The 24,748-nt window shown below is 39.6% G+C and overlaps 2 protein-coding genes across 2 annotated transcripts; one reads left to right on the forward strand and one right to left on the reverse strand.

Moving 5' to 3' along the window:
• Window positions 1–65: 65 nt before the first annotated feature.
• snx30 (sorting nexin family member 30) lies at window positions 66–12,921 on the forward strand. The gene is made up of 9 exons (XM_079365178.1): window positions 66–528; window positions 3,017–3,235; window positions 4,977–5,087; window positions 5,201–5,359; window positions 5,985–6,174; window positions 8,180–8,379; window positions 10,005–10,094; window positions 10,580–10,732; window positions 11,768–12,921. The coding sequence occupies exons 1-9, from the start codon at window positions 412–414 to the stop codon at window positions 11,843–11,845; spliced, it is 1,317 nt and encodes a 438-aa protein (XP_079221304.1). The 5' UTR covers window positions 66–411; the 3' UTR covers window positions 11,846–12,921.
• Window positions 12,922–14,605: 1,684 nt separating this feature from the next.
• On the reverse strand, window positions 14,606–24,385 carry slc46a2 (solute carrier family 46 member 2). Its single transcript, XM_079365177.1, has 7 exons — window positions 23,610–24,385; window positions 22,312–22,482; window positions 21,466–21,681; window positions 21,113–21,284; window positions 19,828–19,911; window positions 17,559–17,715; window positions 14,606–17,126 (listed from the first exon to the last, which is right to left on the reverse strand). The coding sequence occupies exons 1-7, from the start codon at window positions 24,087–24,089 to the stop codon at window positions 17,069–17,071; spliced, it is 1,338 nt and encodes a 445-aa protein (XP_079221303.1). The 5' UTR covers window positions 24,090–24,385; the 3' UTR covers window positions 14,606–17,068.
• Window positions 24,386–24,748: the final 363 nt, after the last annotated feature.

Consider the following 24,748-nt stretch of genomic DNA (forward strand, 5'->3'; position numbering starts at 1 on the left):
CATACTTTAGCGGTTTTACAACCAACTTGAATAGTATCAAATGCACATAGGGGAGATACATACAGCTCTGTTTTTCCAATATATTTTACTAGTCATTAAATCCGGAATTTGTCAACGGTTAGTAGTTTCATAAACAGTGTGTCTTTTAATAGACGATCTTTAGCGTTTCATTGGTTTCTTTTTATCACATGACAGGCATGTTTACTACCGGGTTCGTGTGGTTTAACTTCCGGAGCTGCGCAGTTCGAGTCAGCTGACAGATGTGATCAACTAAGCGAGTGCAACATCCAAACTGAGGAGATCTGAAGCGAAGAGAAATCCTCTCTCTGTGTCAAACTAACGGATTTGGCCGCGGAGACTCGGGGAGCAGTTACCTTGGAAACCCGGCCACGTGTTTCCACCTCCTGTAGGATGAGTGTCGGCGCTCCGAAAGGCCTGGCCAGCTCGGGGCAGAAGCCCATCGCGGAGATCATTCACCCGCTGTCCGCCGCTGAGGAGCCCTGCTTCGCCAGCGCCGGAGGTGATAAGGTGGGTTTGCTGGGCTCCACTTCAAATGGTTTTTAAACATCAATGGGACGGAGAGAAACTTACATTACACACTAACCTGCGTTCAGCTTTGTACAAGTGTTGATGGAAAAAGCAATCAAGACAACCTGATTTGAGACAGTTGAAAGTTTATGGTAGAAATGTGCAAAAACGTCAATAAACGTATCATGAGGTCTTCGCATTTGATTTGCCACCAAATCATTGTTGGATGGAAAAATCCGTTTCATAGTCAGTAACTGTCTCGTAGCTTGCAAAATACTAAACAGACGTCTTCCTCAATACACACTTACTTTCAATGCACGCAGATAGACACACACACACGCACAGATGGGGTTAGTGTGTGTGTGTGTGTGTGTGTGTGTGTGTGTGTGTGTGTGTGTGTGTGTGTGTGTGTGTGTGTGTGTGTGTGTGTGTGTGTGTGTGTGTGTGCTGTTTTAAACCATGTACACTTCAGTTTATACATCAGACCCCAGTAAAAACATCAGCCACAGTGTAGACTGCTGTGTAAACAACGATAGAGCTGGCAAACAAATCCGAAAGCCAGCTGTTTGTAGGTAACATGCTTATCAACCCTCTGGTTTGGGTTTGCTGTTAATTATTGCCATGAAGCTGATTGATGTGCACCTTTGCAATACTGCTGCTTTAAATGTGAATGCTATTTTGCTTAGTATCAAGAGCCAATGGTGAAAGTCCACTAATTAATAATAAAAAAACAACCCTTAATATATGTGGATATCACCACCTATTTTACTGTAAATAAATCATTTATTTCGATTGATATCTTTAAAAAAACAAACAAACTGTATATTTCAATAATATTGGCCCATTTGCTTAACATACTACTCAAGCAACAATTGGATTCTCATCCCATTAGCTTTGTATTGAATATAGAATACCACATTGTACACAGCTGTATTGTGTAATGGACCAACTGTAAAGCGTACTTAGTTTACTAACAGGAAGAAAAAAAAGAATTTGTTCATGACCTGGTCTGGTTGTTCATTTACATTGATATAATGATGCAACACTAAGCAGTTAACTGTACAGGTTTGCACTACAGTGTGAAAAAACCAACAACCCACTTACAACGTCAGCAGGCTGCCTGTCTCTTTCTGAATGTGTGTGTAAACGTAGCAGAAGGAGATAATGGTGTGGAGTAGATGTGTGTCTGGGTCAGTGAGGGCAGTTTCAGAGTGTTTTTTTTTTTTTTAGGAGTGAGAGAGGAGAGAGAAGAGGAGGATCACTTTCTTTCATTTCAGAGGGAAAACAGTGCGTGTGGCAGAAAAAGTGATTAAAGTTGAACATTAGCCGCAGCATGCACCTTAACCTGTTCACCTGGAATAAAGCAGTCCCTTACTCAGCTGTTTTCAAGAGTTTGATCAGTTGGGTAAATCAAATTTGGCAGTGTGAATGTTGATGACGAGAGATTCATTTTTTGGGGTTTATTTTGTTGATAAAGTCCTGATTCATTGATCCATGGACGTCCGATCAACGTCTATTTAAGAATGAATACATACTTCAGGATCGACCACAGTCATTTGTGAGACTGGCTGAATTTCATGTTGCTCCATTTGTCATTCTACTGAGTTAAAGAACTAGCCTCAGCACTTAGCATTGAGTGACGAATTACCCCCCCCCCCCCCCCCCCCCAAAAAAAAAAAAAATTTAAAATCTCAGAAGATAAGAATCTATTTTTTTTTCATAAAACAGTTTTTCCCTTCTTCTACAGTTAACTTTTTGTTACCGTGTACACTATTGTGATACATAAAAGTGAAATCATAATTAAAGTTGGACAATCAAACTCTCTTTTTTTCTAATAATTACATTTTTTACAACCTAAACACGACTCTCTTTTAATCCAAGGACTGGCTTTACAAAACCCCCACTGGTGTCCAGTGATTTGTTTTTTAAAGGTTCTCTTGATTATTTGAGTTTTGATGGAGCCTGAGAGGAAAAGTGATGTTTGCTCCTGACTTGAAGCCGTAACAAATAACGTTTGTTTGGAGAAGTCCAGCAGCATGTACCTGTAGTTTGAGCCTGTGAATGAGCGCCAGTATATAAACACCTTTTTAACAGTTTAATGGATTTATTCCCTCAAAAAAAAGTGATGCTGTATTTTGAAAATAAAATGTTCGTTAATAACTGAACGTATAATTTTTTCTGTCAACCTACAGGTTCAATACCTCGCCTTTGTTTCCCGACAGTGGGTGTGTTTTTTTTTTTTTTTTTTAAAGCGGTGAAAATGTATCTGTGGTCCACAGATGCTCCACTTCTCCCCTCTCATCCATCATTCAATTAGAAAAGCGAGAGCAGTGTCAGACGATGTTGGGTGTGTACGCAGCAGCCGCCTGAATAAGAGCCCCTTTGACAGCGACGAGCAACGGCGGCACCGTCAGCAATCGACCCAACAGCTCTTTGTTTACAGCTGTGCAGCTTCTGAGTTTGACGTCACTGCTGTCTCCTTTCGCAGGAAGCCGGGCTGACCAATGGCACGCCAGTTGAAACGTCAAGCCCTGCCTCCACATCCTCGCTCTTCAACAGGCTGCAGCTGGAGGACGATGACCTGGAAGCAGATGGCCGGGAGCCCTACGCCCTGACTGAAACCCGCGACCTTTTTGTCACAGTCGACGACCCAAAGAAGCACGTCTCCACCATGGAGACCTACATCACCTACAGGGTCTCCACAAAGGTCTGCTATTGGCTGCTGTCATAGTAACACTGCTTACCTTAAAGTCTTAAACTCTGTCGTTGTTGTTTAGCATGTTTTAGGCCCTCCTTCTCATCATTTATGTCACATTATATAACATCAATCGTCTTGCTCCTATTAGTTGTTCATTGTTTTGAGCTTCTCTGCTAGTTTTTTGAACTCTTGTACATATTCTGCTTTTTCTGGTTTTAAATACTCTTAAGACACTCTTCCAGGTGTCTTGTGCATGTTTAGGCACATCTATTAGCAAAAATTAAAAGTCTGCGGAAACGCAGCTTCTCCTACATCCTCCTGTTAGCGGTAGCAATAGCCGCATGAAACGATCGGTCCCTAGACCCCTTCGCTGGAAAAGTTGTGTTGTGACATCACGAGACAAAGATGTCACTGGTCCAAACCCATTGGCTCTTAGGTTTCTGGCTTTAGCTAGGTCGAGTTCCCCTCGGACTGACTGTAGCATCCCCAATATGGTAAAGGAGGCGGGACATATCGAAGAACAAAGCCGATTACGAGATAGAAGATCGGCCGACCAATCAGATCAGACCTGGCACACTTGGGGACCCTTTTTGAAAAACATTTTTGTGGGGGAGTTTGAAAGTTAGAAATAAAGGCAGATTAGTGATTGTGAACGCACTTTAGCAGACACATAAATTAGATATTTGAACCCCAAGTATGGGAGCTTTAGTGTAGAAATCTTTTTTTTATTTTCACATTTAATGTTCTTAAATGTTCATTGCTGCTTGAACAAAGTTACTTCCTTGGTAGAGGATTGTAGAAAAACAGGCTTTTGGAATTTTTTCCTTGCACACAAAAGTCTTTTGCGAGAGTCTTTTTAACAGTAACGCTCTGATTGCTATTGTTCCAGCTGATTATTATTGTTCACTCTTTCCCCGTTTTAGTTCAGCTCAGACTGAAATCCAGCATGACTAACCTGTTAGCCTCAAACGAGGATTCGTGCGGCACCACCTACAACGTCTTGGCCTTTAGGCAAAGACTGGCGAGGATGAAAATGATAAGACTTCAATAAGGAAACCACTTCTCACTTAATCTCCCCATTAAAGATGTATGCTCTAGCGGGGAGATGGATTCAGTTCATTTTGTGTTCAGGTGGAATCTTAAGTTCCATCCTTCACATATTTCCGCCAGTAAACGGATGTCAGGGTCATCACTCTGCCTGACAGAACCTAATTTGTTCTGACTTACAGGAAGGGATCATAGCTTTTACAGGCCTGCATACCCTTTAATGAAAGAAGCCGATCAAGAGAGAGATGCTGCCTCGACTGGCTCCATAACAACAGTTGCTATGTGCACTGTGGGGGCCTCAGCTCAGGCGTCCTAAACAAATATCATGGGCTGAAATGAACACAAAGTGTTAATTGAGGGCATGTGGAGGGGGGGGGGGGTGTCCTTTAACACTCTCTTGTCAGGGACATACTGTGTGTGAGTGGGTGGCTGTGCACTGTCAGCTTTATCTCAGGGTCAGTAAGCATGCACAGCACTCTTTAATGGGCTAAGGTGAACATAAGGTGAGACATGGCCACCCCACAGCCTCCTGGAAGTCATACTACTACGTGATAATGTAGTGTTCAAACAGGAAAAAAGTACACAAGACAAATTGTGTCCAGTATTGGGTTATTTTAAACTAAGGGTCAGAACAAATTGCGAGTAAGTATGAAAATAATAATTTCCGCCGGGTCACCCAACGAATGTCTTTCTTATTCCTCAGACCACTCGAATAGAGTTCGACCTGCCGGAGTACTGCGTGCGACGGCGCTACCAGGACTTCGACTGGTTGAGGATCAAGCTGGAAGATAGTCAGCCAACCCACCTCATCCCCGTAGGTCAAACTAGCCACAACGATAACTCCTGTCCTGCTGTCCCTCCAGAGAGCCCGAATTCACTCACACTGCTCTGCTTCCTCTCTTCCCCTCATCTCTCGCGCTCTCTCAGCCACTGCCAGAGAAGTTTGTCATGAAAGGGGTGGTCGATCGTTTTTCGGAGGAGTTCGTCGAGACGCGGATGAAAGCGCTGGACAAGTTCTTGAAGCGAGTTGCGGACCATCCCGTCCTCTCCTTTAACCCTCATCTCAACGCTTTCCTGTCCACCAAGGTGAGCCAAAACTATCGTGGATAGATCCTTTTTTTTTGGAGGCTCTTTTTGTTTTCTGTAAAAGTTGATGACCACTTTTTTTTTTTTTTTAGCAACAGTTTAATAATTTATTGATGCAGTGTTTCACATTGGTCAGCTTTTCTTTTTGGCACTGACTGTGTGATGCAAACAATAGCTTTTCCTTAAGGGAGGTTCATGAGTTTTTCAATACTTGTCACTAATGGCTTACTATGAATGTTAACGTGGTGAAATACCAAAAAAATGTTCTCAGCAGCAATCTGTCAGCACGAAGCAATACCAGAAAATACAAAGTTTCTGCTTTGCTGTGCGTGTGTGTGCGTGTTCTCTGTGTCTGCCATCAATCGCAAATGTTGTCTCTAAGTACAGTAGCTGAGACACAAGACAAGACTTTATTGATCCCTGTGAGTAAATGAGGTCGCTGCAGTAAAATAATTGCATTTGTAAAAGAAAGTAAGACAAAGTTCTACTTGAGCAGTATCGCAACATAGAACAGCCACATACTGAGTATTCATGTTCCCGTAGTTGGTTTTAATAACTTTACTTTAACATTGGTTACTTTATGTTAGGGTGTGCGTGACGTCATGTTGTCACTGTGTTTCTGCAGGATTTGAACAAGCGTCAGGGTCTGGCCCTGCTGACCAAGGTGGGTGAGTCAGTGAAGCACGTAGCTGGAGGGTACAAGCTACGGGCACGACCCGCTGAGTTCTGTGCCATGGGAGAATACCTGGACACCTTCAGTCAGAAACTGGGAACTATTGACCGCATCGCTCAGAGGATCCTCAAAGAGCAGTCAGGTCAGTCTACAGGCCAGCAGGCGAGACTGATGATGCTATATGCTGTCGTTTTTTCATGGGAGGCATTACGTACTCTATTATTTTTTGTTTTCACAAAGTAATACCGTACATTTTTCTGAGGACTGTGCTGGTTTAAAATTGCTAATAAAACTGCGAATTGAATGATCGTAATCCTACAGTAAAGTGAAGGATTTTTAATATACAGACACGGTACAAGAAACTATTTCAGTAAAAATTGTGCTTAAAAGAGGTATGAAGAAGAAATCTAACAGTCAGTAAATCAATCAATTCATTTTGAATGACCTTAAATGAACAAATTATACAAATACACAACATTAAAGAGGACATATTATCTTCCTTTTCTACCTTTTCAAACAGTCTCCTGTGCTCTAAATGAAATATCTGTGCTGTGCTTTGGTCATAATATAACATGAATCAAGCACCAGAGGAGTTTTGTGACACTGTAGAAACCAGCTCTCTCAGAATGCTCTGTTTCGGTGTCTGTCTCTTTAAATGCCATGACTTTTCCCTGTAGACGTCACTCCTTTGCTAGCAAGAATAAAAATGGCAAACCTGCACAAAAGTTTTGCTCTAGGCTGGGGGTAGAGTCCATTCATGGAAAAAACAGGGGAGAGGAGGTTTTTTTTTTTTTAACTAGTATCCAACTGTGATGTCACAAGGAGAGCAAATTTAAAACAGAGCATTTTTTTTCTTTTGCAGACCAAAGGACTGGATGGGTTTATTTCAAATGTTGATAGACACTCAGGTTACCCAGATATTCAAAAACACTATATACACACAATATGTTCCGTTTAAAATGTTGTACACAAGAAAAAAAAACCAACAACTTTATTTTCATGAATTAAGTGAACAAATCTACTTTATTTTACACCGGGTTTTAACATTGGGAAGCTCATTTTCTGGCGTGTAATCTGTGTATTTGTCTTGTCTTTTTAGTTACTTCTTCAAAAAGTGTGTTTTTTAAATGTTATTTTTAATAATAAGATAAAGAGTTTTTGCCTTTTGTTTTTATTAGGAAAGCTGAAGATAGACAGGAAATGTGGGGAGAGGTATTGGGGAATAGTATGCACCAAAAAGCGTCATGACTGGGAGACTGCAGCCTCTGTATGTGGATGACTGCTCTACTAAATGAGCTACATCCGCACCCCCATAAATCTATTTCAGACGATATTAAAGCATGTTTTGAAACAGTGGATGCAATACTGCCTCAAATTTGAGTCTTCGCCACACATCTGTCAGAGGGCCTACTGATCGGCAGTCATTTCATCACTTCATCAAGCTTGTGGTTAGTTCCTATTAAAAAAAGGTTAACCTTTAAGCTAGATGGCGTACAATGGGTTTCATGAATGTATCTGCTGTATTGACCCTCTGAGGGTGAGAGTGATTCGTTCGGAGAAAAACCATCAAACCTTCGGGCCTTGAGGTTGCACAGTTAATAAGTGCAGGCCTTGCTCATGCATGATAAGTGATCTGCTGTGCAAAAAGCTTTCTGCCACCATCTGTTCAGGTTTGACTTTCGTCGCAGTCTGAAAAAAAAAATCGGCAGTATAAATGAAGGGCTTGGTTTCCACACTGGAGGAGATAAGATAGAAACTCTGGGAACTGTAGATAATAGAGAACTGTGAGTACACACTCAGAGTGAAACCAACCAATGCCATGCATGCCTGACTCCACAGCCTGGCGTTTAGCCATCATCCTCTCCCATGTGTAATTAACAAATATAGATCTTACAGTTGAAAATGCCAATTCCTCTGTAGCCCCACTTTCCTCAAGTGATTTGTTTTTCGTTGCACATGATGCTTTTGTTGTTATAGACTATTATTTTCTCTAATTTGAAATGTACCATAGACACATGCCGTCTAGAAGTATGACAAAGTCAAACAAATAAATTTTTTGTAAGGATGACCACCACTTTTCTTCAACTCTGGCACGACTTTTTTTTTTTTTTTTTTTCAAACATTGTTCTACTCTTTCACCCCACTAGAGTACCTGACAGAGCTACGCGAGTATGGCACCGTATACACCAGCTGGGCGGGGTCAGAGCAAGAACTGCAGCGACCCCTGGAGGGCGTGGCCGGCTGCGTGGCAACGTGCTGCGGAGCACTGGAGGAGCAGTGTGAGAACATGAGCCAGGACTTCCTGCCTGTACTCAGAGAGTATGTCCTCTACATCGAGTCCATGAAGGTGAAAGAAGCGTGACTGTGTTTGTCTCTGTTTGATGTTCTTAGAGGAATACAGAACTGTTAGTCTATGTGGCTGCTGCTTTGCCTCAGTTGCAAACCATGGTCAGCAAATGCAGAACAAAAACGGTCTACTATTCTTGTGTGTTTTAGATTATTTTTGGGCTTTTTAATAAATAACTTTATTGATATAGCAGCTTTAAAAACACAGGTTTACAAAGTGCTTTGACACACAGCAAAAATGTTAACTAAGCAAACTAAACCAAACAGGGGGAACATTAACAACAGCAAGAATATAGAAAAAGCAACATGCGTCTATAATGTCCGCATTTGTTCAACAAACACTTATTTCCCTTCATTCTTATAATAAAAAACTCAAATAGATTCTCGATGGCAGTTATTTAGCACTTTGCAATTTATTTAGCAGATGCTTTTAACCAAAGTGATGAACAACAGAGAGTAAGAACAACAACAAGAAAGAACCTAGAATGAGTAAAACAACGCCAGTAAATTCAAACAAACAGCTTGAAGTTCGATTGGATGAAGTGTTGAAAGGCAGCGCACTGAGACAGAGCACTGTAAAAAAAGTCACTTTGACAACATCTGCTCTCCAGAGTTCTAATCAGCATCAGAAGCATCTGAAATATCCTCATCGTTTTCATCAAAATACTCATTGTTGTCATTATCCTGAATTTCCCCATTGGGGATCAATAAAGTAATCCTATCCTATCATCATAATTTCTTTTAATTTTTTGTACTTTTTTTTTTGTCTTTAGCCTTTACTTAAAGATGCAAAGGGACTGCGGATGGAATGCTTATTGTACTTCCTCATCTAGTTTAACCGGAATGAAAGAACACAGATTGTGTAACACTGACCATAATGCTATAAATGACAAACTGAATTTAGATCATGACAACACTCACATTTCTGAGGTTTATTATTGGAATTTCAATTTAATTTAATTCAAATTTTAAAGTTTAATTTGATATGGACATAAAACTTACATTGGACACAACAGATGTAATGACTTGAGTGTTTTAGCACACGTGCTAATTCGCAAAACTTGTCCACAGGCAGCTTTTCAAAGGATGTAACAATTAAACTAAAACGAAAGGAGAGAGAAGAACATCAACAATAAAATGAACACAACAAAAACACAACAAGCAAATGCAAGAAAGGTTTCTGTTAGTTCACAAACTGAAGATTGAGAGAATAAACTAAAGCTCTCAGATGTACAGAAAGTTTAAAAAAAAACAAAAAACGTTCTTCACTGTTTGATGAGCTTTGTATAAAAGGAATAATTTGTCTTCCTCTTCAAAGTATCCTCATAAATGTTGACGTTTACACCTCAACACTCACTCTTTCTTGGAATTCTTAATTTGCCACTTTTCGACGTGGCAAGTATACGTCGCTCATGGCTTTCTTAGTTAACCTTCAATAGAGGAAGTAGCATCTGAAATTCTGCCTGTGTCACGTCCTGTTCATCCCCAAGCAACTGATTCAGCATCTTGATTCTCAGTGATATGTCTCACCTATTGTCTCTCACATAAACGTTGCATTACCAGTGAATGTCACAATTACAGTGCAAAAAAAAAAGTAACCCCTTGATGTTTCCTGGTTTCTTACAGCATGTTTTGAGAAAGAGGGACCAGAGCCAGGCGGAGTACGAAGGCCGACTGGAAGCAGCCGTGTTGCGCAAACAGGAAGACAGAACGCCAGTGAGCCTCCTCTTTTCCTCTCTTCTCAATCTGCAGTGCACATTTCTGTGTCGGTAGTTTCTCCATGATTTCTTTATTCTGTCTCGTTAGCACACGATGCGACATATCACAGCTTGAGTACAAGTAATTTCCCCCTAAAACCTATGACTTCCTGTTACTGCAGGAATATTTTACACACTAACAATGAGTTTAACTTTAACTTAAAAACAATGGTGACTAATCTCCTCAAAATAAAATCTTTTAGCCCTGTTTCTTTGGATCATTATGCCATCCTTTCCCCACCAAGAAAGATTCTCAGGATATGAGATAAAGGATTGCTAAAAGTCTTGTGTTGTTTTTTTGTGTGGACTTTTCTGATACAACCTTCCCCTTTTATACTCCTGCACCACCCCAGACCCTTATGGCTGTAGTCCAGGAACATGTAGTCTCTTGTATCATGTCCCCTAAAGGCCCCTGTAGTTGTAGCTTTCTCTGTCTCACCGTAGATACCAGTGGAGGTGGAGAAATGCCAGGACAAAGTGGAGTGTTTTAACGCTGACCTGAAGGCAGACTGGGAGCGCTGGCAGAGCAACAAGAGACAAGATTTCAAACAGCTTCTCACCGGCATGGCTGACAAAAACATCAACCAATACGAAAAGGTATGGAAGTTTTCAAAAAGCGACAGACTACAACTGTGATTGCCTGTTTAATACATGTAAAAACAATTTCACCCAAAAAAAATATATATATTTTAAAAAAAAAGCAGAAAGAAGACGTTAGTGCTTTGTTGGCTTGGCCAAGAATGTCTAATCCTTTCTTCAGACTTTTTTAAATCCAAGCCACATAAACATCTGAAGACAGAAAGGTGTTGCATGTTTCCTGCAGTAAAATAAACTAAAGATGCCAAGTAGAGATGCACTGATTACAATTTTTCTGGTTATCTCCAATTTCCCATTTTCACCTGGTGTAACCTGATGATACCGTGTTTTGGTTAATTCCGATTTTCTTCCTTTAAAGCGCTTCTGACTGTATGATACACAACAAAAAAACACACTTTCCTGTCATGGGGGAAAAAAATGTTTACATAAAAAATGACCATACATACCGTTAGTGTTTATCACAGCTGCTCCACCTTTATCTCACTCAAACGGATCTCCAGTAGAAAAGTTAGAGTGTCAAACTCTTTATTATCCTTTATTTTTACGGCATTATTTAAAGTGGAAGTGTCTTCATACATACAACAAGTTTTTTATTTATCTTTAGAAATAATATGTGAATTGCATTTTCTGCTTTCAAGTGTCACATTCTAGTACCCGTCTGCCTCTTAAGTATCAATAGGAATTTCTAATATTTACTGCACAGTGATAACTCTCTCATCAGGTCAAACTTTTAAATAATGCTCTCATACACTGAGTTCCTTTGTAACCACGTAGGATTATGGGAATTAAAATGAAACATTTGAACGAGCTGCACTCCCTCAGCCCTCAAAAGAGAGGGAGACTGGAGTACATCCAGTTGCAGGGATCAAGGGCAGAAAAATGTCCTGTGTTTCAAATGAAATGTTACAGTGACCAATCAAAGATGATAACTTCAGGAATAAATCTCTTGTATCACTGCATTGTTTTCCCCCTTCCCCTTCTTTCACCTCATTTAATTCACTGTCGACTGGCTCGTTTCATCTCCGCCCTGTGCAGAGCCAGGCAGCGTGGGAGTCGCTCATAACCCTCCTCCAGGACAAACAGACTGAGGATAAAACGAGCGAGACGTACTGAAGCATCCCCTCATGTCTCTGCCTTCCTCCCCTACCTGTATCACACACTCTGTCATGCCAAGGATAATGACCAAGCGGGCCGCAGACATTTCCTGCTGGACTCGGCCCCTGTTTTCCTGTGAGATGATTGTATGGAGGGGAGTTGACTCTCCGAGATCTGACCTGCAGAGGAGGTAACAAGTGGTGCATTCAAGCACAGTGTGGAGTTGGGAAGGAGAGACTTACTATGTACAGACATTTTCCATTATTATTTGTTTTCTTCTTATTGACTTTTTCTACTACAAATTTTCAATTAACAGTCAATTGCCAATGCTGCTTCTGTTTATGTAACCGCAGTCTCAGAGAGGTGTGTGTTCGATATGTTCTCCCCATATTCACATTCAGCGAAATGTGAAGGATAACTGTTCAGGTCTGCAGTAAGCTAATTTTTTTTTTTTTTTTTTCGTGTGTGGGCAGAGTGAAATATAAAGTACTCAGAACATCTCCAAGACAAAATGTTAAGCAACAGCTCTTTGCTGAATCCAGATTGATATTCGCTTTACAACAGAATCCTCTCCTTTTTTAAGAACTAGTTCTTTTTGCATGTTGTGATGCATAACGTTTTACAGTCCATTTCTGATTTCTTTTTTTTCTTTTTTTTTCAAAAGTTTATGCTATTTTTATGATAACATTTCTCAAACCTGCCTGTGACATCAGAGCTTATGACACAGTCTCATGTCCGCCCAGAAGCAAAACATGAGGTGTAGCGAAAGACAACTGCACGCGTCTCCAGATAGTTCTTTTAAAAAGGAAACTTGAGGATGTATTTTTGGTTTCGGTATGGATAAAGAAACAACTGAACATTCAACAAAGATGACACATGAGCATATCTGTCTCAAATGAATAGTTTTATCAGGGATGTGAGTTTGGGTTTTACTCCATGAAGCAGGAGCAGCAGATTTGTGTCCTGTAGCACCACCTGGTGGTTAAGATGTGGATAGTTTTCATTCTTGTCAAACTGTCTGCTAAATGTTGTGTGTTACTCCTGCTGGTGTCTCTTCACATCACATCTTTGTGTGTCTGTGTATGTGTGTGTGTGTGTGTTTTTTAAAAAAAAATCTTGCCCCACACTTATACCTACAGCACAGTAGGTTATTTGTCTCTGTTCTTCTCTCAAAGGCTTTGACTCAGTGAAGAATGCTGGGGCACAAACAGAGAAGATTTACCCAATGAAAAGCACACAAAGGGAACGGAGGCTATTGACTCTGTCTGTTTGTCATTTATTTAAAGAGTGTGTAATTTATTACACTCACGGTCAACTTTTTTTTTTTTTTTTTTTTAAGAAATGTTTTTGCAGTGATTGGACTCAATTACATTCATTTTAATGACAAATCTGAAGGATAAAATTCTGCATTGATACATTTAAAGGTATTGCCCTTGTCTCTGAGTAAAGCCGTCTATTACCGCAAATAAGCTTTAGAGAAGAAGAAGAGTTTAAAGCATACAGTTTAACGTCCAAGAAATCCGCTTTGATGTTAATTTAGAACATGCGGTATAGAGGAATAAAGAGCCCTGAAGCTTCAGTTTTTGCTGTGTCATGTAAAGATGAGTCTAAAAGACCCAGTATAATGGTAACGGTTTCTCAGATCAGCTCTGTTAATAAAGTGTAACTGAAGATTTGACTGGGTCAGCACAGCTGTTGCTAATGGGAAATTTTGATTGCGATGAAGGAAGAAACGTAAGTCAACTTAACAGTTCATGAACTAAGTGCTCTTTGCGTCACGTTTCCTCTTTTATTGGGGTTGGGCAGGTTAAAATGTTGCTGATGTGGCCTTAAAGCAGAAATCAACTCTTCTCCATCCTCAGCAATACTACATGCTCGTTACACAGGAGCAGAAAGTTGACCAGTAATGGAAGAACCGCTGACAGTCATTTTCCCTTGTCATTTGTGGAACAGATCCCACAGTGGTTTTAGCCTCAGAGACAGGAAAAATGTGTATCTTCTCTGAACAGAATTGTCAGAAATAAGGTGCTGATGTAACTTTTTTTTTTTTAGGTTTGTGTAACCAGAGGGGCTTTCATGTAAACAGAACTGCAGCGTTTTAGTTGTTTTATTTGTATTTGTCAGATTCCCCGCCCCCCCTTTTTTTTTTTTGGCTCATGTCGCAGGCTGCTCTCAGTGTAGCTTCAGGCAGGTACTGTAAGGCACCTGGACTCTTCTTTTCATACAGTTTGTCAGTTCTCTTTGTATTTGTCCAACGTTTTATACCCACGATCTCAAAGCCAAAGCAGCTACGTTTCTTTTTATTTCCAGATGTCAACAAGGTGACAAAGACTTTTTTTTTTCTTTTTTTTTTTAGGTAGACAAGTTGTTTTTTTAAAAACTCCTAAGAGGGAAAAAAACCCCTTTCTGTTAAGCTGTCTTTCAGTGACAAGGCAGCTATAGCAGACAGTACCGGATGCACTGATGCTGAATTACTTTTGTGGTATTATAATTGAAAAAACTCGCCATGAAGAGCCACAGGTGGTCGAAAACTTGGCTTTGGAGTAATCTGTGTCTTTCACTGATCTTTTTATTTCTAAAGTCATGCATTTTAAATATGAATTTGCAGAAATTATCCAACAAAACGTCAACCTGAGTCACTGTTGTCACTGACTGAACAGCAGTGATTTATTAATGGAAACAAATCGCTATGAAGCACGAAGGTACCTACTTTAGAGCACATTTTTTGAAGCAGGTTTCTAACTTGTTTTGTTTTATTTGTGTATTTATTTTTTAAACAAAACAAAAAAAACAGATTGTTATACAGACTAAGACTTAGCATGTAAAAAGTCGGGCCACCACTTCAGTGACTTGGGATCACCATAAGCAGTGAGACATGAACACAGATTCGCTCTATAACAGTCTAAGGAAACAGAAATGTGGAAACAAGATGACGTTTCAGTGTCGGGATGTTTGATTTCCTGGTTCACTTGTCTGTTCTGTTAACACTGAATCCTGGCTGTGACTTCACTAAAAGAGGCATCGGTGCATCCACAGACTTCCCTGCTATCTAGTGTGAATAAAATAACTGTACAGACTAGATCATGCACAAGTTTTGAGATTATTTCAACTTGATGAATTTATTTGGAATCTCTAATCACAACATACTGTATATTCAATATACTCTATTGCACAGCTGAATTATACAGCGCAGCTGAGTCTATTTTTGTATAAAAGAACAGAAGATCATTGTGGGTTTAATCAAACATGTGAAAATACAATAACACATTGTGAAAGCTTTTTTTAATAACGTAAATCATTAGTTAAAAAAAGTTGAGAAATGATCCATTTTATTTAGATTCTCATTGGAGCCCCAGCAATAGTTCTCCAAATAATTTATACTCACAGCTAAGCCCTTTTCATGCTGTGTGCCTGCTGATTTATTTTTGCACTAAAATTCCTGTAAGAAATGTCTGCTAATAAAAAAAGAAATATCGAAATGTCTTTCTCTAAGGGCCAATATCGACTAAAAAAACTGTGATGTTAGGTTGGTGGGGACACAATTCCTGTCCCAGTCTGTAAAGCCCTTTCTGTAATGTAAAGACATGTGTCCTCTGCAAACAGAGACGGGGGCTGATTGGGGAGCATGGCATGTTTGTTTTTCTTTAATGTCCAAATCAAATGTTTCTAAGCCAAATGCCCATGCTGTTTTTTTTCCTACTGTTGTATTCACACAAATTCACACATGAAGATAAAATAATAGAACTGTATCAATTAACCCTGTGTAAAAGGTTAAAAGTCAGCCATCTAATGAATGTGTGAATCTAGCTTTTTTTAACCCCTCCCAGTGTGTACTGTTTACGTTCAGAGTTTTTATTGTAAAGTTGGATGTTAATAACATCTTGTTGTAATTATAAATAAGCTTGTATATTGATGTTGTTTTGAAGCAATTTATCTTTACCTCAAAAGACTTTTTGGATATATTAGACGATAATAAAAGAACGAATGCATTTCATACGTCTGCTCAAGTCTCATTAGTTTCTTATGTACAATTTTCTGATTTTATTTATTGCATGTTATGAAAAGTCTGAAAAAGATGAACACAGTTCAAAGTGCTTTACAACAACATAAAACATCAGCTGACTACACAACAAGAAAGTAATATTGACAGTGTGAAATAAAAATGCATTCATGAAGTATTCAGACATATAATACAATGATGCACTGAATGTTCTTGCCTCCATCAGAACAACATGAATTAAAATGACTTAACCATGATGCTATTACAAAAAAAGGAAATGAACCCTGTACTTTGTAGGTAATGTGTTGTAAATTGCAGAAGTAAGAAAGCACATATGGACACAAAAAACCCCCAAAACAAAACAGGAAGTTAAAAAAAAATCTGTCAACATCCTTTATTTTACTCTTTTACTCTGCCAGCCTATCTTGACCTTTAGTTTCAGCAGTAAACATTGAACTCTTCATAAAGTCCAATACAAATAAAGTGCATCTATGATCATTTGAATGAATTTACAAATCCATCAGTTTTTAATGCAACAACCTCCAAAATATTCCCGATATTGAGGAGAATATTTCAGAATATTTTAGTCATTCCTTTTAAGATGACTTTGTGAACAGCAGTGCAAATCTACACATTTAACGAATTGTGTTTGGTAACATCAAACTGACTGATGGACATGTTTGAAGAGTCTTAAAATGTTAGAACCCTTGGAGTGACGGAATCAGTTAGGCGTCACATCAGCAGCCGCTCATACGCAGAGTTGGGTGGACAATTACCCAGCAAGTCACAAACAAACATTCCATTGACACACATCCCCCAACACGTTTAGTGGAAAATGAAAAAGTGGTATTAATGCATCCATCAGAAACATTCAATGTATCATTCTCATCAAGACGTTATGAATGACCACCCAACAAGGTGCAAGTCACATTGGTTCAAATGTGTTTGATATGTCTGAAAGCTGAATGGGATCCATTAAGAGCTGATTCAAAAGACAACACTTCTTTAAATGTATTAGTGTCTTTAAGTGGTGCTTATTGACTTAATGTTTCAATAACAAATCTCCATTTAAAAATACATTCATACATCATTACATCATTGTTGATGATGTCTTCATTTTTGACAAATGTCAATGTCAAGTTTGACACTTCAAAACTTCTGCTGCATAGATAAGTCAAAATCCTCAGTCCCGGTCTGCCTCGTACCAACGCAAGCTGACAGTCGCTGCTGATTTTAATACATCACGCCTCCTGGATCCTGTCGTACTGTCGCCTCAGAGGTGATCTACAGCCGAAGATACTGGAGCGAGAGAAGTAGGGCAATGTTAGTTTTCTCATTAAAGCTTCGTACCTCATTGGACATAGACATGATTTTTTTTTCCCCCCAGCAAAACTTCAACGATATCCTCTTGGAAGGATTTGGATATGAATAAATGTCTTTCTTTTTTTTCAGAATCGAAGAATTTACTGAAATAAAAAAATGTGGTTGAGATAGAAAGTAAACAGAAAAACAGGGTCAAACAAGGCTAATGATCTGAAAAAAATGCAAATTCGAATTAAAGAAGTTGATCTCGAAAAACCCCCCCACAGTTATCCAGATTAACAAGTTGTCGAACATAGTATAATTATACAGTTTCTTCATGTTGTTCTTTTTTTTGGGGGGGGGTCCTTTGATCCTTTCTGTCGGGGAGCACCATTGTTAACACTACATTGTAAATCTTCCACACTGTACCTGATGGGTATCATTCCAAGGACTGTTAAGATGCTTGCCAGTGTAAAGACAAAGCCGGGGAACCAGTTCAGGGTTCCCTGATAGATCTTTGTGAAGGCAGGAATGTACGCCAGACCAGTAAACTTCAGAGCCAGCTGCAGTAAAGTAAGAATGGAGCCTGATGGATAGAAGAACAGATATGCAAAGGAAGACACAGGTAAGTAAGGCACACAAAAAGTGGGACGAGGAGCCACTTGCAGTTTTGTCACAAAAAACTGCGACAAAAATTCTTTGGAGCGATTCCAAATCTCCACACCAGGTCCAAACTATACAATTCTTCATTAAAAAATCGGATTGGTAAAGAACAGTCCAGTTTAGAACCAATGGGCTAACAGATTTATATTTATTTATATTTATATTTCTTCAATTTGTACAAATAGGTGCTCACACTGCGTACCAAAGTTTTTGAATGCTTAATAATTTTCTTTTAGGCTCTCTTGTTTTATCTTCACATGATCTATGTGTTTAATTGACTTGTACTATATGAGTACAGTATCATTGTGTTGAGATGTAGTTAGAAGAAAGTTTGGGTTACAATGCCCCGATTATTTTATTGTGACTGTGTGTGTGTGTTTACTGTACTGTAGGTAAGAACAAGAGACAGAGAGTGTGAGAGGGAGAGCATGTAATTAAAGTTTGCTGTCTACCCGACCAAAGTTCCTTTTTTCGAGAAATTGTAAGGCAATAGTCTATTGAGCGGTTTATTGTCAAACTTCCTCAGAAGCTACCGCTGGCAACTAAAGTCACAAGCTCGGCTGATTCCAGTGCTACAGGTGAGGTCACAACAAACAGCTCAAAGGCTTTGGATAGGCTACACCACATATTTGATTTGTTTGCCTCCAACCACAGAAACCGTTGGATGTTGCTCCTTTGAAAACAATAATGACTTTATTTTGAATAATATCGAGATTTGGAAACTGTGTTTTACTCTCTTGCTCTCTCTCCCCCCTCCTTCCCCATGTGTCTTTGTGTGAGTAAGGACTGTGACACTAGACACTAGACAACAGACAGCAAACAAGTTTAAAAAAACCCTGGGTATTGGATAAAACTCAGCCTGTTTGCTTCCAATGTAATAAACAAAACAGTCAGTGTGTACAATTCTAGCTTATGAGAGGGGTTGGCTATTGTATTGTGGAGGCCTATTTAGCCTGTTTATATCAAAATTACAATATTGACTTGATCTATAACACTGTATGGATTAGCTATAACTCAACCACAAAAAAAACACTGCTCATGGAGCATCTTTGCTGTGGAAAGTGTAAACAAAGCCTGTTTCAGCAGCATACATTCAGTTACTTGATCTAACATTTATCCCGCAGCAGTGATCTCATACATAACAATAACAGACATAGTAAAAGTGAATCTCCTTCTGATGGTCTTTCTTGTGGTTGTAGATCAAAAAGAACAATCAGTATAGATTGCAGACTGTTTCATTACCAGCTAAAACCTCCTCACAGGAACTTTAAATAACAGGTTTTACCAGAATAACAAACAATGTATTTTTTTTTCCCACACACCCCATGTCACACCGAGAACATAGTGTATATATGTAGTCGTGGTTATATTTGCCACGATTTTGTTGACTGTGTGACATATGACAGCCCTAAATCAATACATGATCAGTTAATAACAAGTTTTGCAATTTTATACCGTTTCACAATTGTTATACATTTGTAAATCAAATTAATGAAACGTCACATGGGCCAAATGGCTTAACACACATTTACCTCAATATGAACTCTAATGATGGATTATTTAAATACTGTTTTGAAATAAATATATTATCATATTACCTTAAGTAGAGTATGATCTAACAAATCGTCAAATCGTGGAGAAATTTTCAATGTATAGTCAGAACTTTTTTACGATTTAAAAAAAAAAATGTGTGCAGTGATAGAAATGACTGGGTGTTTTGGAAATTATGTAAAACATCTTTTTTTTTTGGAAACAGTAAACACATTTATTTAAAATGTTTCTGTTAGAATGCAAAATGTGAGTTGATACAAATTATATGTCTGGAGTAGGCTACATGGCACAGCAACGAGCCGACTCCATATTACTTAAGTTAGATGAATGTGTTAAACTAGTAACACATTCTGCTGGAGGCGGGTTGTCAAACTTGTTCATATCCACACACACACACACACACACACACACACACACACACACACACACACACACACACACACACACACACACACACACACACACAGACAGGTATCTTACTCACCACATGAGGATGCCGGAACTTGCAGTGAGAGAAGAGATCGGATAGTTGGCAGCGGGATGAGAGCAAACAGGTTGAGTGAGCGAGCTGCAGGGAAATAAACATTGATTAACTACATTGATTAACTACATTCTTTATTTGTCAGGTTTCTCATGGATTATTTCATCAAAAAGACTATTGGTGAGCGGTCCTTTTCATTCCGCGCTCCCACTCTCTGGAACACTCTCCCTACGGACATCAGACTTTCTTGTTCCATTGATGTGTTCAAAGCAAAGTTGAAGACCCACCTTTTCACTGCTGTTTATGCCTGATGTTTTTAATGATGTGTTATGTCTGTGTGTTGAGCTTTTAAGCTGTGTAAAGCACTTTGTCTAAAAGCGCTCTATAAATAAAATTATTATTATTATTATTATTATTATCAAAGACTGTCTACTGATCCTTGCTTTAAAAACAAGACTGACACAATACCAATGCCACACAGGCTTCTCAATGTGTTGTGGTTTAACACAATGTCTGCTGGCTCTGTACTTTAACAAAGACAAACACGTTTTTAAATGCTTGTAACTTTTGTTTGAGGCAGAAGAAGAAGAGCTGGATAGATAGCATGTGCACAGAAACCGATTTGATGATTTATCCACTGGTTGCGTGTCTATCTGTCTCTCAGCATGCTGTGTTGCAAGACAATTATCATGTCCTTGTTGTACAGCTTCTATTCACTTCCACATATCGGTTCATACATTTCTGAAACTAGCGCACACAATCCTGTTAGACCAGACCACAGGCAATGCGCATTTGTTTCCTCATTGTAACTCCTGCTGCATGAAACCTCCAAAATCATCTTGTGTTCTGTGTTTGGCAAAATGAAAATAATAAATCTGAAATAAAAGTGAATTTACAGATCATGTAGAAAGTAAACCAGATGTAATACTGATGGATTAGCTTGTTGAGAAGTAAGTCACATGTAAACACATATGGAACATTTCGTCCAACGTGTCTGTGGGACAAAAGTTTTTGCTGCTGTTATTATGTAACAAAACAGAATATGTTAAAAGCAACACATGATTCATCCAAGACAGATGAAAAGACAGGGTCAAAATATCAAGCAGATTTATCAAGCAAGAATACTTGTTCCAGATTCCCATATCTGTTGGGACGTTTTTAGAATTGCTTTAAAACAGTGTGGTGGACATTGTTGAACAACTTTTTCAACATTTGTAGAGTGGACTTGATTTTTCTTGAGTCACCATTCGTCACAAACTGTTCCTTGTTCGAGGATGCTTGGTCTTACCAATGTAGAATGTGGAGGTTGACGAGACAAAGGACATGAAGTAAATTCCGGAGGCGAAGGATATCATGCCAATCAGGATGAGCATAACGTCACTGACGCAGCGACGGAACACCATGACACCGAGGTAACTGGTGATGAAAATCATGCAGCCTGCTGCGTTCCCATAACCCACCTGGAGGGAAAGCGGGGGAAGTGAAAGAAGTTAAGGGTTGTTATAAAAAGGAGAAGACTATTGATGCAAAATGAACATGACAACAGTTTTCTTTAACCTGTTGATTTTGACTCAGCCGACGATCCAATTTCATCATCCATGCCTACAACGTAAAACTGACAAGTGCAGGGCAAAAAGTTACCTGAGTTGCAGTCCAGTTAAGGGGCTCCTTCAGCACAAAGATTCCCAGTATTTCTATGGCTCCACCCACTGCAGAGAGGTACAGGACTGCAGCACCAAACAACAGAGCCACGTCTACCTTGTTAATCACAAAAGAAGCCTCCACTGGTACATTACTGGAGTCAGGATGCACGAGCTGGCAGTTCTCCTCTGGTTCATTGTTGGGCTCTTGTTTCACCTGAGATTTAGAGGGACACACATGAGTTATATACTTTCTTTTTTTTAAATGTGAACGGCTGTGAGCCTCAGTCAATGATCTTGACCGGTTGTTTCTTGGGGAGTACTGTATTTGGTGCCTTTTGCATTTTGGCCGTGTTGGCTATGTACTTTTGTCCTTTGTCTTTTTTAATGTCTTGTTTGCTGTCCTTGTACTGTCTCCTGTCCTTGTACCGTCTGCTATCCTTGTGCTGACTTGTCGCACAACAGGGGACAAATAAAGTTAAAGTTGAGTTGAGTCTGAGATCTGTAAATCAGGACAGTTTGAACTTTGAAAAACCTGTTCATTTCGCAAAGACCCTCGTGTTTGGTCATTTTTCCTAATTAATGCAGGAGTATTACAATATATGCAAAAAACAGAGTAGCCATCTTCTTGCTAAGTCTATACTTTGAATACAACCTTTTTTATGTCAGTTCCACAGTACCCACAACAGCTTCCATAGAACAGTTTTGAAATCATTATCATAATGAACATAAGGGCCTGATATATTAAAATGTAAACACAAAGACATCCAAACTATGTGCACAGTGGATGGCGTATAATCCATATCTTCTCACACACACACACACACACACACACACACACACTGACCTGTAACAGGAATATGGCGTGTATAAGGCAGAGGAGGTGCAGCAGTGTGCTCACAGAGAGAAGGGCTGTTCCATTTCCCAAACTTGAGCTGTACAGCAGAAACAGATGACCTGACACCAGGCTCGCCACCAGACCTGCTGTCCCATACAGCAGCTCCACCCTCATCATCGCCTGCAGGGACATAGGCTTAGATTACTTCTTTTAAAGATGACCTCATATTCTTACCCACAACGTAGTGTGAAAGGAGGTATATTAGTTTACAAGCATTGGCGGAGAAAAATGTATACAATATTTTTAACTAACAGTATCAATAACTACTTCTTTATATACAAAACACTCAGTGCAAGATACCATTTAGTCTCAGTATTTTATTGTTGAGAGCAAATACTTTTGATTTAGGAATATGCTCAACTGAAAGGTGGAGCAAATGAAATAGAACAACAGTCATTAATAGCCTGTATGGAGTTATATAAAACAAAGCTGTTACAGTGGTGTAAAGTAACACATTACATTTAGGCTATTGCTAGGCCAACTGTAATTGAGTAGTTATATGGTGTAAAACAACTTACTGCTTTTTAAATCGTAAAATCTGTTACCTACTTTTACTTCAGTAGGTTTTCTGTTAAGTATTTTAATTTGCTACATTTGAAATCCCCTCTGTTACGGAGTAAAACATGTAGGCCTGCTATATTCCCTCATCGGTGCCACTTCAACTCGTGCAGCACAGATTAGCACCTCAATCACAATCTACCTGCTGTGTTTCTTTTTACAGTCTATGGTTCAAACCAGCAGGCGCGGCGAGGCATGGGGGACTTTCAGTATAGAGAAGTTAAAAAGAAAAACGGAGGAGGCGTCAGAGTCCAGAAAAAAAACAAGAGCCGATAAACTGCATAATCCTTACAAAACCAAGACATACGACATAATCTAAGTTGATTATCAGGTAGCCTCATCATCACAGGGTCCGAAATGAACACCCATACACCAAATACGGGTAGATTTTCCGTTTGCAGTGAATAAATCACGGTTTCTGTGCATATAGCCTACTATCTATCCAGTTCTTCATCTGCCTCAAACAATGCGTTGTCACCCTTGCACAAATCACTGACTCTCCTATCCACTCTATTTGAAAACAAAACACTAAAAACAAACAGGATGTGCCAATAAATGCGCGTTAATTAATAAACTATTGTTGACATATGGGTAGAATCTCACAGCAGACAACACTGCGCCAAATTATTCTACTTTAACTTCTTGACAAAGAGGCTAATGTAATGTAAGATCACACAATAAGCACCGACCTTGGACCGGTCTGCCGCTGTGGAACCGAGCGACACCAGCGTCATTACACCGGGCCAGTACGCGCAGAACCCACCGGACAGCCCGAAGAGCACTGCCGCGCCGAACATCACCTCCAGTGGGAGCCGGAAGATGACCACCAGCAGCAGCGCGAACCTGGACACCAGGTACCCGCTCAGGGGCACCACGATGGGGACTCTCCTCCAGCCGCGGTCTCCAAACCTTGCAAGGAGCATCGCAGGTAAAATCGGAGTGAGTTTGACGATGAGGTTGAAGGTCATGTAATAATCCGATATGGCCTTCTGCTGGCTTGCCTCCCTGGAGAGATGGGCATCGGGGTAGGTGGCGTTTTCACTCCGTTCCTTGACCACCATCAGCAGGGCCGTGTCGAACAAAGTGCTGCCCAGCTGCTCGAGCACGATGAGCGGCTCTATCTGCCGGAGCACCGTGAAGGCTGTTTGACACAAGTTTGGTAAAGCCATGGTAGGCTCCGACTTTTCAGTGTGAACCCAAAACAAAAAACGTAGCCTGTCTGAAATGCATATAGCGTTATTAAAACTTCAAGTCAAACTTGTAAACTAAGAGCAGCTGTGAAAGGTACTAATCGGACTCGTTTGATGACTCTTCCTCTTCTGCTTCAGATTCATGTGTTAGGGACATTTCAAGGCACACACACCAACTTCCGTTTTCTCAACTGGATCATCGGCAAAAGTGATGAAACTATGAGGTGTTGTGGCTACAGTATGAACGTGTGACACATTTGGGAAACCACCAGACTGAGAGTTTTCAACGCACAACATGGAAAACATATTTCTGTTGAGCACAAATAAATGAAATTGAAACAAATGTTTATGTCCCATGGCTTTTAACCGTATAAAAGCCTACAGTACATGACATATTTATTATTTTAATATTTTTACAGTGTGTCTTTCTTGAAAAATATACTCCATACACCTTTAAAGTTTACTTGAAGGGACTTGGGACCCTAAGAGTCAGTCTTGTTTATCTCAGCTGTTCATCAACTCAGCTGGCTTAATGCATTGTTTGTTTAGATAAAGTGAACTCAGCATATTTCCATCATGTGTCACTGGAGCCCTAAATATATTACATTTTTGCATTTTAAAATTAGTAAAAAAATAAT

The sequence above is a fragment of the Symphodus melops genome (genome assembly GCF_947650265.1).
Source record: "Symphodus melops genome assembly, chromosome: 16".
Classification (NCBI taxonomy): Eukaryota; Metazoa; Chordata; class Actinopteri; order Labriformes; family Labridae; genus Symphodus; species Symphodus melops.

Bases quoted from the DNA above. Each gene is read 5' to 3' on its own strand.
- slc46a2 (XM_079365177.1), bottom strand. From the start codon at position 24,089: ATGGCTTTACCAAACTTGTGTCAAACAGCCTTCACGGTGCTCCGGCAG. The intron at 21,285-21,465 runs GTAACTTTTTGC...CTTTCCCTCCAG, and splicing joins TTAACTGGACTGCAACTCAG to GTGGGTTATGGGAACGCAGC. The intron at 17,716-19,827 runs GTGAGTAAGATA...TCTATCCATCAG, and splicing joins AGTTCCGGCATCCTCATGTG to GCTCCATTCTTACTTTACTG.
- snx30 (XM_079365178.1), top strand. From the start codon at position 412: ATGAGTGTCGGCGCTCCGAAAGGCCTGGCCAGCTCGGGGCAGAAGCCC. The intron at 529-3,016 runs GTGGGTTTGCTG...CTCCTTTCGCAG, and splicing joins CCAGCGCCGGAGGTGATAAG to GAAGCCGGGCTGACCAATGG. The intron at 5,360-5,984 runs GTGAGCCAAAAC...GTGTTTCTGCAG, and splicing joins ACGCTTTCCTGTCCACCAAG to GATTTGAACAAGCGTCAGGG.